General features: G+C 42.6%; 1 protein-coding gene across 6 annotated transcripts in view; it reads right to left on the bottom strand.

The window, feature by feature from the left end:
- The window catches only part of agrn (agrin), a 531414-nt gene that overhangs the window by 35590 nt on the left and 481815 nt on the right, over positions 1-14009 (bottom strand). For all 6 annotated transcript variants that reach the window (XM_087980308.1, XM_087980309.1, XM_087980310.1 and 3 more), the window contains 3 exons: positions 8273-8369; positions 3584-3748; positions 1583-1694 (listed from right to left, as the gene is read on the bottom strand). In XM_087980308.1, the coding sequence (XP_087836434.1) occupies positions 1583-1694; positions 3584-3748; positions 8273-8369 (374 nt within the window). The remainder of the gene's footprint in view (positions 1-1582; positions 1695-3583; positions 3749-8272; positions 8370-14009) is intronic.

Here is a 14009-nt window from a genome sequence, read left to right as displayed (position 1 = left end):
TGGAAGCTAAACAGTAAAACCTGAATTGAATTTCTGCTGCATCTGCACGAATATTCGAGATTGCATACAGCTGCTAAAAACTGTATACTTCCTAATTTTTGAATTCTCCTGCCAATGGATATTATACGCCCCTCTCAAAAGTAAACTGTTTTACAGCAGCATGTTCCACATTCCCCAATCAGGTACAGACTGCATGGTTCAGGACTGCAACATTGGACTGGAGAGCCATTGCACCACAGAGGAGTAAAGAATCCTTTGTATTATCTTCGTCATTCCAAACATTGCAGAGTCCCTGGTGCCAGTCACAGCACTGAGGGGCCACTGTTCCTGGGTGGAGGAAGGGTCACTTCAGACCATTTTCACAAATGGAGAAAAGTAGAGAAAAACAAAGAAAAATGAAGAAGGCTGCATGGTGGCACAGTGGTTAGCACTGCTGCCTCATAGCACTAGGGACCCAGGTTCAATTCCAGCCTCAGGTGACTCTCTGTGGGGAGTTTGCACATTCTCCCCATGTCTGTGCGGGTTTCCTCCCAAAATCCAAAGATGTGTAGGTTAGGTGAATTGGCCGTGCTAAACTGCCCATTGTGTTCAGGGATGTGTAGGTTAGGGGTAAATGTATAGGAATGGGTTTGGGTGGGATACTCTTCAAAAGGTTGGTGTGGACGTGAAGGGCCTGTACTCATGTTGTATGGATTCTCTTAACGCCTGAACATTATTACAAAGAGGAAACCACATAGGGTGCCCTCTCTTAACACATTCTCTTGTGCAGAACTCCAAACATTAGACAAGCCACCAACTTGCACAAATTCATTCTTTGATCCAAAACCCAGCCCCAAGACCCTCTCACCACCAATGTTACTGCAATGGAAAGGAAAGACGCAAGTGCCCGAGAAACATTCAACTGGAGCTGGTTGACATGATATCGACCAGCGGATTCCTGAACTGCAAATTAATTCCAGACATTTCTTCCATCATTCAGCATCTCAAGAAAAATACAATTGAATAGACTTTGCCAAACCTACAGTCTATCGCTCATTAAGCACCCTAATTTCTGTGTCTTACTGTATGGTGGTAGTGTCTCTGGGCCAGAAGATCCTGGTTCAAATCTCACCTGCCCCAGAGGTGTGACATAACATGCATGAGCAGGTTGGTTCAAAATAATTCACACCCTATGTAAAGAATTGCTAGTTTTTTGGAAAAAAGTGTCCTTATTCAGCTGTACGAATGGGTTCCTTAAATCAGTCCAGGTATTGAAAAGTGAGAGCTTCTTGTTTAAGGAAGGTTTGTAGCTATTGACTCAGGTGTAGTTTATACCCGACTTGAAAATGTCCCACTCATTATAAATACTCAGAGAATGAAGCAGTAAAACCTTCCAGGACACAGCAAATCTGACAAACATGGAGTATATTTTCCAATCAGAGATGTTACTATATGCCTCTGGAGCAGATCGGACTTCAACCCAAGTCTTCTAACTCAGTGGTATGGACGTTACCACTGCGACACAAAAGCCCACAAACATGTAGCACACTTCCAACCTGAATAATTCACAGCTGACAACAGGCAGATATTCCTTGTTACTTACCGGGGATTCACCGTTGGTGGGTTCACCATTATTAATGATCATCAATCCTTTTCGTCCATTTCTTTCAACAGTAACCACATTCCACACATTCAGTGGGATGCGTTCCTTACTCCTATTTTAAGGGAGAAAGGTTACAGGTCATTTTCAGCGAAGTATGCATCATGGTATTTTGAGTATTGTTAATCGAGAAGACAACAATTGCAGAAGCTGTGTTCCTAATCCATCATGAATATGTCCACACCAGAGTTGATTCCCCAAACAGGCACTGCTCCTAGGGAGCTTTTGGTTAGGCCACATACTGGAAATGGTGAGCAAGCTGCTTACAAATCTGCACTGGGTGTGTTCAGTAAGTGAAGGTTCTTGATGTACTATCAAGAAAGAGTTTGATTTAGTTCTTGGGACTAAAGGGATCAAAAGGTATGGAGAGAAAGCAGGAATTGTGGACTGATTTCGATGATCAGCCACAATCATACAGAACGGCAGAGGGGACTCAAAGGGCTGAATGGTCTATTCCTGTTCCTAACTTCTATGTTTCTGTGCCTCTAATTTCTCCAAAGATGAGTCTCAATTAAGAGATTCACTGGGTTGGATTTTACGATCATAGCGAGAACTTCATCTAAAGTACACAGAATGTTCAATGGGAAAATGTCAGCCTTCCAGGTTTGACCTGGCATTTCCAGACATTGAAGGTTATGGTTCAGGACACGGATCTTTGATCTGAGGGGTCATGAAGGAAAATGTAGTTCCTTGCAGCATTTTTGTCTATTCGTTATGGAAATGTGGGAGCTGGAAAAGTAAGCTTGTTGACTTACCAATGAGAAGACATCCTTCTCTCAATTGGCTTTTTTCGAAAGGCATCACATGATGAGAACAGGCAGTTTGGGCAACCAATAGGGGAAGGATATTGGTGGGGCAGATGAGAACATGCGATGTAGCCTCCAAGATTTCATCCAATCAGAGCTGACAAATTCAACTCTACTCCATTAGGAAGATGTGATTGTATAGAAGGGGCAGTCAATCAAGTGGGAAACATGAGGCTTTTCTGGTTGAATTGAATTGAATTTATTGTCACGTGTGCCAAGGCACAGTGAAAAGTTGGTCGCTTGCACGTGTAAGGCTTTTGATTAAAATGAATGAAAGACCAGCTGATACCTTTTTGAATGCTTACTGATTTGGGCATCTTACTGGTCTGGCTTCAACAAAATACCATTTAAATAAAGTGCACTGTTTCTCATCATTTATTCAATGAGCCCATCACAAAATGAACAAAGTCAACTGTCACACAAAAATTCTCATCTGTGCAGGTTATGGAATTTTTATTCACACACATCTAACAAATACTAAAGCAGTCTTACCAGATAACTCATTACAGAGAGACAACTGCTTTAACCCGAGGGTCACCACGCCTCAGGCGAGGGGAGAAGATTAGATTAGATTACTTACAAAGTGGAAACAGGTCCTTCGGCCCAACAAGACCACACCAACCCGCCGAAGCACAACCCACCCATTCCCCTACATTTACCCCTTTACCTAACACTACGGGCAATTTAGCATGGCCAATTCACCTGACCTGCATATCTTTGGACTGTGGAAGGAAACCGGAGCACCCGGAGGAAACCCACGCAGAAATGGGGAGAATGTGCAAACTCCACACAGACAGTTGCGTGAGTTGGGAAGTTGAGAAGGAGAGTCCCTCATGGTAACCTCAGCCAGTGTGGGAATTGAACCCAGGCTGTTTGCATTACTAACCAGCTGTGAAGCTAACCAACCCCGTAATTAATAACAGAAACACTACAAAAAACAATGCATATAACCAGGTGACGGTTGAGGACAACCTTGTGGAAGAGGAACCCCCTCAAAATGCCAGGGCAATTGACAGGACTTAGACAAATAAAATATTTTCATGGCTTTATACACTGATCCTAAGGAGTTGTTCATCTCCATTTCCAAGGCTATATAGTAAGAATCTTTAGTGCAAAATGATATTTTTTTTAGCGTTACCTGATAACTGCTGGTCCTTTTCCGAGATCATATTTAAACTCTAAGTAACCATCTCGCAGGTTTAATGAAACAAAGTCTCCGCGGCCATCGGTCTTCTGCCCATTGTAAAAGATCATTCCATTGCGATCAGTGGCCAAGAAGATTATCTCCATTGACAGCTTGTGACTGTAATGAAATCATGCACATAATGTCATATCAATCAATGGATTTTATGCCCACACTCCTTTCAATTAGTCTAACCTCAGTCTCACAATTCAGTCTTGATATCTTTTGTTTTTCATTTGTTCATCCCTGGGATCTGGGCGCTGCCCATCTCCGAGGTGCTTTGGCATAGAAGGAGGCCATTTGGCCCATTGTTGCTGCATCTTAAATGAGCACCATTGCCAATCTGCTGTTTCTTCTTCATACCCTTTATTTTAATCAAATAACTATCCAATGCCCTCTTGAATGCCTCAGTCGAACCTGCCTCCACCACACTTCCAGGCACTGCTACTCACTGAGTGAGAAAGCTTTTTCTCACTTCACTCTTGCTTCTTTTGCATATCACTCCCATATCTATGCCCTCTTGTTCCTTTTACTCTTGAACTCAGTGGCGGCTAGCTAAACATTTTGAGAGGTCAGCCTAGGATCAACCATATTATTGTGAACCTGTACTCACATGTAAACCAGAGTGGGTAACATCACATTACACCACCATCTCGAGTCTGACCCAGTGGACAGCTCCATGGTCACTCAATAGTTATTCCCTCAAGCTCAGCCAAGGAGATGAATTTGATGAGTATGGGGCAAGGAGAAATTCAATTTATTTTCCCAATACACCAGAGAACATGGGTTCTATCTTATCAACCTCATGCCCCAACAGTGTAGTTAAACATCAAAGTTTCTTTCCTGTGAACTTGAGGATACATCATGCACACTACCAATTCCTAAGGTCATTTAGACAGCTGTTGAAGGAGGAGCATTGGGGAATAGGTTATATTCGAGCTGAATTTGTGTCCCTCAAGCTTCCAAATAGAAAAGTCGAGCACTGTTTTAGTAATTTGATAATGTAAATATTGGAATTTTTATTACGCACATCTAACAAATACTAAAGCAGTCTTACCAGACCACAGAGGCTGCTCACTCATTACACAGAGACAACAGCTGTCTACTACTTGGATAGAATGTAGTGTGCATTGGTCCAAAGTGCAGCAACCCAAGTTAACTTTTCAGTGTCTCTTCCTGGAAGTGCATCTGTACTGCAACCATAGGTTCTTCAATAATTGAAGGGGCCATTGAGTATATATATGATAGTGGAGTACCTTTAATGTAGAGATTGATTTTCACCTCCTTTCCTTTACCAAGGTCAATGTATTAAAGCCATTTATTATGGTTTTCCGATCTGAAAATTCAGATGTACCTGAATTCTTTCAATGCAAGGGGCCTAACAGGGAAGGCAGATGAATTCAGGGCATGGTTAGGAACATGGAACTGGGTATCATAGCAGTTACAGAAACATGACTCAGGGATGAGCAGGACTGGCAGCTTAATGTTCCAGGATACAAATGCTACAGGAAGGATAGAAAGGGAGGCAAGAGAGAAGGGGGAGTGGCATTTTTGATAAGGGATAGCATTACAGCTGTGCTGAGGGAGGAGATTCCTGGAAATACATCCAGAGAAGTTATTTGGGTGGAACTGAGAAATAAGAAAGGGGTGATCACCTTTTTGGGATTGTATTATAGACCCCCTAATAGTCAGAGGGAAATTGAGAAACAAACTTGTAAGAAGATCTCAGCTATCTGTAAGAATAATAGGGGAGTTATGGTAGGGGATTTTAACTTTTCAAACATGGACTGGGATTGCCGTCGTGTTAAAGATTTAGGTGGAGAGGAATTTGTTAAGTGTGGACAAGAAAATTTTCTGATTCAGTATGTGGATGTACCTACTAGAGAAGGTGCAAACCTTGTCCTACTCTTGGGAAATAAGGCAGGCAGGCGACTGAGGTGTCAGTGGGGGAGCACTTTGAGGCCAGGGACCATAATTCTATTAGATTTAAAATAGCGATGGAAAAGGATAGACCAGATCTAAAAGTTGAAGTTCTAAATTGGAGAAAGGCCAATTCTGACGGTATTAGGCAAGAACTTTCAAAAGCTGATTGGAGACAGATTTTCACAGATAAAGGGATGGCTGGAAAATGGGAAGCCTTCAGAAATGAGATAATGAAAATCCAGAGAAAGTATATTCCTGTCAGGGTGAAAGGAAAGACTGGTAACTATAGGGAATGCTGGATGACTAAAGAAATTGAGGGTTTAGTTAAGTAAAAAAAGGAAGCATATGTCAGGTACAGACAGGATAGATCGAGTGAATCATTAGAAGAGTATAAAGGCAGTAGGAGTATACTTATGAGGAAAATCAGGAGGGCAAAAAGGGGACATCAGATAGCTTTGGCAAATAGAATTAAGGAGAATCCAAAGGGTTTTTACAAATACATTAAGGACCAACGGTTAACTAGGGAGAGAATAGGACCCCTCAAAGATCAGCAAGGCTGCCTTTGTGTGGAGCCGCAGTAGATGCGACAGATACTAAACAAGTATTTTGCAACAGTATTTACTGTGGAAAAGGATATGGAAGATAGAGAAAGTAGTGAAATAGATGGTGACACCTTGCAAAATGGCCATATTTCACAGGAGGAAGTGCTGGATGTCTTGAAACGCATAAAGGTGGATAAATCCCCAGGACCTGATCAGGTGTACCCTAGAACTCTATGGGAAGCTAGAGAAGTGATTGCTGGGTCTCTTGTTGAGATACTTGTATCATCGATAGTCACAGGTGAGGTGCTGGAAGACTGGAGGTTGGCTAACGTGGTGCCACTCTTTAAGAAGGGTAGTAAGGACAAGCCAGGGAACTGTAGACCAGTGAGCCTGATGTTGATGGTGGGCAAGTTGTTGGAGGGAATTCTGAGGGACAGGATGTACATGTATGTAGAAGGGCAAAGACTGATTGGGGATAGTCAACATGGCTTTGTGCGTGGGAAATCATGTCTCACAAACTTGAGTGAGTTTTTTGAAGAAGTAACAAAGAAGATTTATGAGGGCAGAGCGGTAGATGTGATCTAAATGGACTTCAGTAAGACATTCGACAAGGTTCCCCATGGGAGACTGGTTAGCAAGGTTAAATCTCATGGAATACAGGGAGAACTAGCCATTTGGATACAGAACTGGCTCAAAGGTAGAAGACAGAGGGTGGTGGTGTCGGGTTGTTTTTCAGACTGGAGGCCTGAGACCAGTGGAGTGCCACAAGGATCGGTGCTGGGCCCTCTACTTTTTGTCATTTACATAAATGATTTGGATGCAAGCATAAGAGGTACAGTTAGTAAGTTTGCAGATGATACCAAAATTGGAGGTGTAGTGGACCGCAAAGAAGGTTAGCTCAGATTACAACAGGATCTTGGTCAGATGGGCCAATGGGCCGAGAAGTGGCAGATGGAGTTTAATTCAGATAAATGCGAGGTGCTGCATTTTAGGAAAGCAAATCTAAGCAGGACTTATGCATTTAATGGTAAAGTCCTAGAGAGTGTTGCTGAACAAAGAGACCTTGGAGTGCAGGTTCATAGCTCCTTGAAAGAGTCATCGCAGGTGGATAGGATAGTGAAGAAGGCGTTTGGTATGCTTTCTTTTATTGGTCAGAGTATTGAGTACAGGAGTTGGGAGGTCATGTTGCGGCTGTACAGGACATTGGTTAGGCCACTGTTGGAATATTGAGTGCAATTCTGGTCTCCTTCCTATCGGAAAGATGTGAAATTTGAAAGGGTTCAGAAAAGATTTACAAGGATGTTGCCAGGGTTGGAGGATTTGAGCTATAGGGAGAGGCTGAACAGGCTGGGGCTGTTTTCCCTGGACTGTTGGAGGTTGAAGGGTGACCTTATAGAGGTTTACAAAATTATGAGCGGCATGGATAGGATAAATAGGCAAAGTCTTTTCCCTGAGGTGGGGGAGTCCAGAACCAGAGGACATAGATTTAGGGTGAGAGGGCAAAGATATAAAAGGGACCTAAGGGGCTACTTTTTCACACAGAGGGTGGTACATGTATGGAATGAGCAGCCAGAGGAAGTGGTGGAGGCTGGTACAATTGCAACATTTTAAAGGCATTTGGATGGGTATATGAATAGGAAGGGTTTGGAGGGATATGGGCCGGGTGCTGGCAGGTGGGACTAGTTGAGTTGGGATATCTGGTCGGCATGGACGGGTGGACCAAAGGGTCTGTTTCCATGCTGTACATCTCTATGACTCTATGACTATCTTATGCAGTTGAAATTTTACGAGTTAAGATGTACTTTCCTTCACCAGCATGTATTATTTCACACATAGAGCTGTCACTTTCCTGTTCTGTGGCCAACCTGGTCACTGTGGACTATTTTTCTGTATCTTCCCCTCAACAATTGCAATGCCCTATCTATCAGAGTAAATATTGATTTCTATTCCCCATGAGGCCAGTACCAGCCTTTGCAAAATGTGCAACAATTCAGACTGAAAATTAGCTAAAAAGTTTTGAATTTGGAAATGGGTTTATGGAGGATAATTAGCATGGGGTCATTGCAAATCCTTTATTTTGGAGATTCATTCGGAAAGTAATTTCAGAGATGTGTTCACCCAGTCAGGTACAGGTTGAGTCTAATTTTAGCACATTTTTATAAGCATCAAATCTACTCACAGCAATTCGCTGACAAACGTGTGGATTCCATTCATTTTGAGATAGGAAAGCCCATTAAACTCTGGAATGAAAGCAGTCGCTTGGTTCTGCTCAGATTCTGGTGGCAAACGAAAAGAAGTTGCTGTCAATATGAACAAGTCAAAGCTGAAAACATTTAAAAGAAAATGGACATTAGTGAAAAGTTAAGATTTGAAAATCTACACTTCACCTTTCTCACTAACATGATGGTGTGTCTGGAGATGGTGCTGAAGTGATCCATCATGATGTCACCTGAGCTGGAGTGATTTGGAGATGAGATAGGGCTGGGGTTGTTCCCCTTACAGCAGGGAAGGCTGAGGGCCGATCTGATTGAGGTGTGCAAACTTCTGAGTGGCACAGACAGAGCAGATAGGGGGTCGGTTTTCCCCTTAGTTGAGGGGCCAGTAACCAGTGGGCACAATTTTAAGTTAAGGAGCAGGAAGTTTACAGGGGCTTTTAGAAAATCTTTTTCACTCAACAGGTACAGGTTATTCTGTGATAACATGTGTTCCGGCAACACCAATTGGCTATAACACAATTGACAAATTGTAAACACTGTTTGGATAATGCGAACTTTCTACTGAACAGATGTAGCAATTTTCTGCAGCGATATTCTACAGCATGATTTTCTATAGTACAAGATTGCAGAGGAATATAACTCTATACCAGAACGTTCTATATGGATATTTGGAACTCACTGCCCAAAAGCGTTATAAAGGCAGGAACCCTCGAGACATTTAACAACTAATGAGAGGAACACTTGAAACACCATAAGGCTCCGTGGTTTTCCAAGTGTTGGAAAATGGGATTAGAGTAGATTGATGTTTGATCCCCAACACAAACATGAAGGGACAAAGGACCTCTTTCCTTTCTGTAAAACTCTATGATCTTGAAAAAACTTCACAGAGGCCAGTATCCTATCACCCAGTCACCTTTTATTTATACATGGAGAGTCCTTGATACTGGACAGCTTTCAAAAGCCAGCTTTCAGAGTGAACAGAACCTCTGGCACTTCTGTTTATTCTTATATTTTATTAAACAATTCACAGTTTACAAAACAATTAACATTTACAGCTGTATACAGAGAAACAGCAATTTTATAAGGGAGGGAATGGTAAAGCTAGGCTCCAAATCCTACTGTTCAACCAGTTTTCAGGGAAATGAGAAACCTCAAATATCTGTTAGCCAGAGCTCCCTGATTGGACCAGGTTAACATATTCTATGAGATCCACTTGGCTGCTCTCATTACAATCACTACAAACCCTACAGCTCTTGAGTTTGGAACCCTTTCTCATTGAAAGAAACTAAAAGCCAGATCGAGTGCCACAAGAATAAACAAAATGGAAACACTGGCATTGGCTTTGGGTGACACAACTTGTGATGCCACCTCTGGTGGCTAGGTATACTGCCACTCAGCTTTCAGACTCACACGTGACTAATGGGCACTTGGATTTAATATGAAAGAGCTGCAGGATCCAATAGCTCCATTTCATTCCAACTAACACCAATGGACATGGGAAGAGAAACAGAGTGGACATTCCTGTCTTGAGGTTATTCTGTCGGTGCAAGGAGGGGGTCATGATGGAGGGTGGGGGATATTCACAGGGACATCAGGGGTGTCACCAAGGGAGGAGGAGATTCAGTGGTAGGGCAGGGCAGGATTTTGACATTGAGCAAGTCACTGTCCTGCGAGTGTGGGACATGGGGGTTGCTGAGTCAGTGAATCTGACATGGAACTAACCAATACCATTTGGATAGTTTTAGGCTTGGCTCCTGGGGACCAGACAAGGTAACTAACAATGATGCAAATGGATGATGCAGTATTGCTAAACTCAGGAGGAAGATAAGTGTAACAAATGACTCAGCCCAAATTCTGGCTCCTGATCGCCACCTAGTCACCTCTGTTTGGAAGTGCAACTGTGGAGAATATTCACAGAATGAGATTGACTGCTCTGATGACCCTCTTGGTTAAATAACCTGCTTAAAATCAGTTGGTGGGCTTGCTCATGAAGCAGTAATACTTGACTGTGGTACAAGGAGGGGGTCTCAGTGGATACTAGAAATGAGGCGCACTGCTTCTAGTCTTGGTTACAACTGATAAGTAACCAAGTTGCTAAAATCCAGCAACTTCCTTCCGAACAGTGCTATGGGAATACCTAATCCCTGTGGATTACAATAGTTCAAGAAAGCATCGAAACACCATCTTCTCAAGGACAATCAGGGATGAGCAATAAATACTTATCCTCCCAGTGACCCTTGCATTCCACGAAATTTAAACAGTCAACACTTCCAACCACAAGACTTCAACGTTAAAATAAATCCTTCCTGTTGAAGGGCTCCAGCCTGAAACGTCGATTTTCCTGTTCCTCGGATGCTGCCTGACCTGCTGTGCTTTTCCAGTAACACACTCTCAACTTTAAAGTAAATCCCCAAACATTCACAATCACCACATGCATTTATATATCAGTGACTTTAGGTTCAGGGAAAACAGTGCACAACCTTTTATGTCAATGTACTCCACAGATGAGGTTTGTACCTTGGGGCCTGCCCTCAGCTAGGACAGCAATAATGGCATTACTGGCTAAAACAGGAGACAATAAAAGTGTCTGCCTGATGATTAATGTCAAGCAATTCCTGCTGCAAAGTGCACGTCTGGAACTTTCCTGAATCCCTCAGATTCGAAGTGAAGGTGGTTGAGGGTTTGAGAGTTTCCTGGGGGGTGGGCTAACATTCTGCGCTCTCTTCCAGCACCATGACAGCAGTCCTGCCCCTACCATCCCCATCCTCCCACTAACCCCCAAACCCCATCCTCCCTTCCTTAGCTGTGGCCTGAGAATCTTGCTACTTCCTGACCGCTGGTGGGTGTATTGCCAGAAGTCACCACCACACTCCCAGTGGCACTGATGGCAGTAAGCAGCTGTTGGTCCATGATTGACTGGCTTGGGTGGCCTGTTGTAATTGGATGTTGGCATTGAATGCAACAATAGACAAGGGATATAAGGCAAGGATTTCTTCTGGGATCCTCTGGACTCAGGCTGCTGTTCCCTGAGATTGAATGTGATGATGTCAAAGCTCTTTACACATGTGCTCATAGCTACTCCTCAGGAAAGTGTTTAATTAATCCTTTAGTCCACACAAGTGGGATTTCAATCCCTAGGGTTGTATATTCCCAGGAAACAACTCCGACTGGCCACGTTATGTGCCTGACTTGTATTTAATTCAGGAAGACATTCCCCTCAAAATCACAGGACTCCCACTGGCTCTCAGGTCAACAGCTGAGACACCGTAGCCTAATGTACAGTGTTCTGAAAAATAATCATATCGGGCTCGAATCATTAACTTTGTTTCTCTCTATATGGATTTTGCCAAACCTGCTGAGTTTCTCCAGCACTTCCTATTTTTCTTTCAGATTTCCAGCATCCACAGAATTTTGCTCCTATTTACCACAACAGCTTTCACTGCAAATATCCCCTGTGGCTGAGCTCCATTCATGCTTTGATTATCTGTCCCAGTTCTTACAGGAAAATTGTCACTTGCAACAATTTCCAACGGCTGCTGAAAAGAAAGTAGCATTCCGTGCCCGCAATATTTTTCACACCACTTATTCCACATTGCCACAAAGCAACGATAAATCTCCATTTTGCTGCATGTTTCAGGGAAATAGATTTCAGTCACAGTTCCCTTCAATCGATCAATTTCTTTTCATTGAAAGGATTCTGAGTATTCAGCTGCACTTCCAAGGTTTTGTTAAAATGATATAGAATATTCTTATCCCTGAGCTCTATCAATAGAAGAATAATCACTGAAGCAAAAACATAATATTAATTCTTTTAGCATATCTTCAAATGACATTTATCATTCAGCACATGCTGCCTTGAATCGTGTCAGTTCTTTGGCACTTTGCATTCTCTTGGGGAAGCATTGAACAGGTTTCATAGGCCTTATGTAGCATGTTAAATGCAACCTAGAGTAGTTACTCAAAGTAATCAGTTTAAACAGGCAAAGGGTAGAAGGAGCATAAATGAATTCAAACTGCTTTATCGTTTATATAGCTTTTTTAGAAATGATTAATAATAACTCTCTCCTGCCCACTGTGGTAACTATACATTTTATATATTAAGGACTTGACAGGTAAGATGGTGAGTGTTTCTCCTTGCGGAAAAGTCTAGAACCATAAGACCATAAGAAATAGGAACAACGGGAGGCCTTTCGGCCCCTCAAGCCTCCTCAACCATTCAATCGGATCACGGCTGAGCTGACAAAGCTCATGTCCACTTTCCTCCCCTTTCCCCATAACTTATGATTCCCTGACTGATCAAGAATCTATCTCAGCCTTTAATATACACTCTGTCCCCACAGCTCTGTGGCAAGGAGTTGCAAAGGCTCACAAACTTTCCGAGAGAAGAAATTCCTCCTCCTCTCAGTATTAAATTGGCACCCCTTTATTTTGAGTGTTATGGACCAGGCCAGACCCCCTCAAAACATTTCAAGAAGGTAGCCCAGACCCTAACTTTTCTAGTTGTTTTCAGCAGGTGCAAGGTGGATATTCCAGGAGTGATGCAGCTGGCCCAACCACTTAGATTTAAGCAAAACAGAATTCATTTGCAAGATTAGTGAGTAACACACAGAATATAGAATAATTTAAAAACCCATATAACTCTATCACAACTTAATGATGCTGCTCCAATTGCCTGTGACAATCCCCATAAACACCCTTTGGCTAAGAAGGTAAAATTGAACACAGGATCTTACAGGAGAGAGAGGGAGAGATTCAGCATTGAAGACCTTCTTCCATGTAGCTGTTTCTTCCTTAAAAGTGACTGACTGTTCGCTCAAACTAAAACCAGAGAAAAGCTGAGCTGGGAAAACTGGCCATTCCCCTTTCATTGTACAAGTGTTTGTTTAAAAACTTAATAACCCAGACATTTTGGCAACTCTGCCTCATAGAACACTTCTGGGAAAAAAACAATCTTGGGAAAGGAGCAGGAGACTGGTCCTAGATTCTCCTATGAGGGGGAATATCCTCTCAGCATTTACCCTGTCAATCCTCTTTAAATTAAAAAGTCCTGTATGTTTCAATGAGATCACCTCTCATTCTTCTAAACTCCAGTGAGTAGAGTCCAAAACTGTTTCACTTTTGCTCATAAAACAATCCCCCCATTGCCAGGGATTACCCTAGTGTGCCTTCTTTGAACTACCTCGAATGAAATAATACCTTCCCTTAAATGAGGGGACCAAAACTGCTCACGGTACTCCAGATGCAGTCACCAGCACCTTGCACTACAGGGTGCAACTCAGAATCAGGGGTTGCCAATTGAAGTTGGAAATAAGGAAGAATTTCTTCTGTCAGACGGTAGTGAATCTATCAAATACTTTGCCTCAGAGGGCTGTAGAAGTTGGGTCATTAGGGTATGTTCAAGGCAGAGATAGTCAGATTTTTAAATCAGTAACAGAATCAGAGTTAATAAGGAAAAGATAGGGAAGTGGGGTTGAGGATTATCAGATCAGCCACGATATCATTGAATGGCAGAGCAGGCTCAATGGGATGAATGGCTCACTTTTGCTCTCATGTCTTCCAGTTTTATTTGACTTTTTATCTGGAAAGTCCCATAAACCTAAGTCACACTTCAGCTACCAGAAACCTGTTCTTACTGATTAAAACAGGGACAGTGGAAAGAGCACAAATGTTCTCAGTGGCAAAATCATTCTGACTGCAAAT

This window comes from Chiloscyllium plagiosum, unplaced genomic scaffold (assembly GCF_037043375.1).
Source record: "Chiloscyllium plagiosum isolate Xiang-an unplaced genomic scaffold, Cpla_swu_hap1 HiC_scaffold_37, whole genome shotgun sequence".
In the NCBI taxonomy this organism is placed as follows: Eukaryota; Metazoa; Chordata; class Chondrichthyes; order Orectolobiformes; family Hemiscylliidae; genus Chiloscyllium; species Chiloscyllium plagiosum.
The sequence above is the reverse complement of the archived record's forward strand: the minus strand, read 5'-3'. Positions and strand labels throughout refer to the sequence as shown.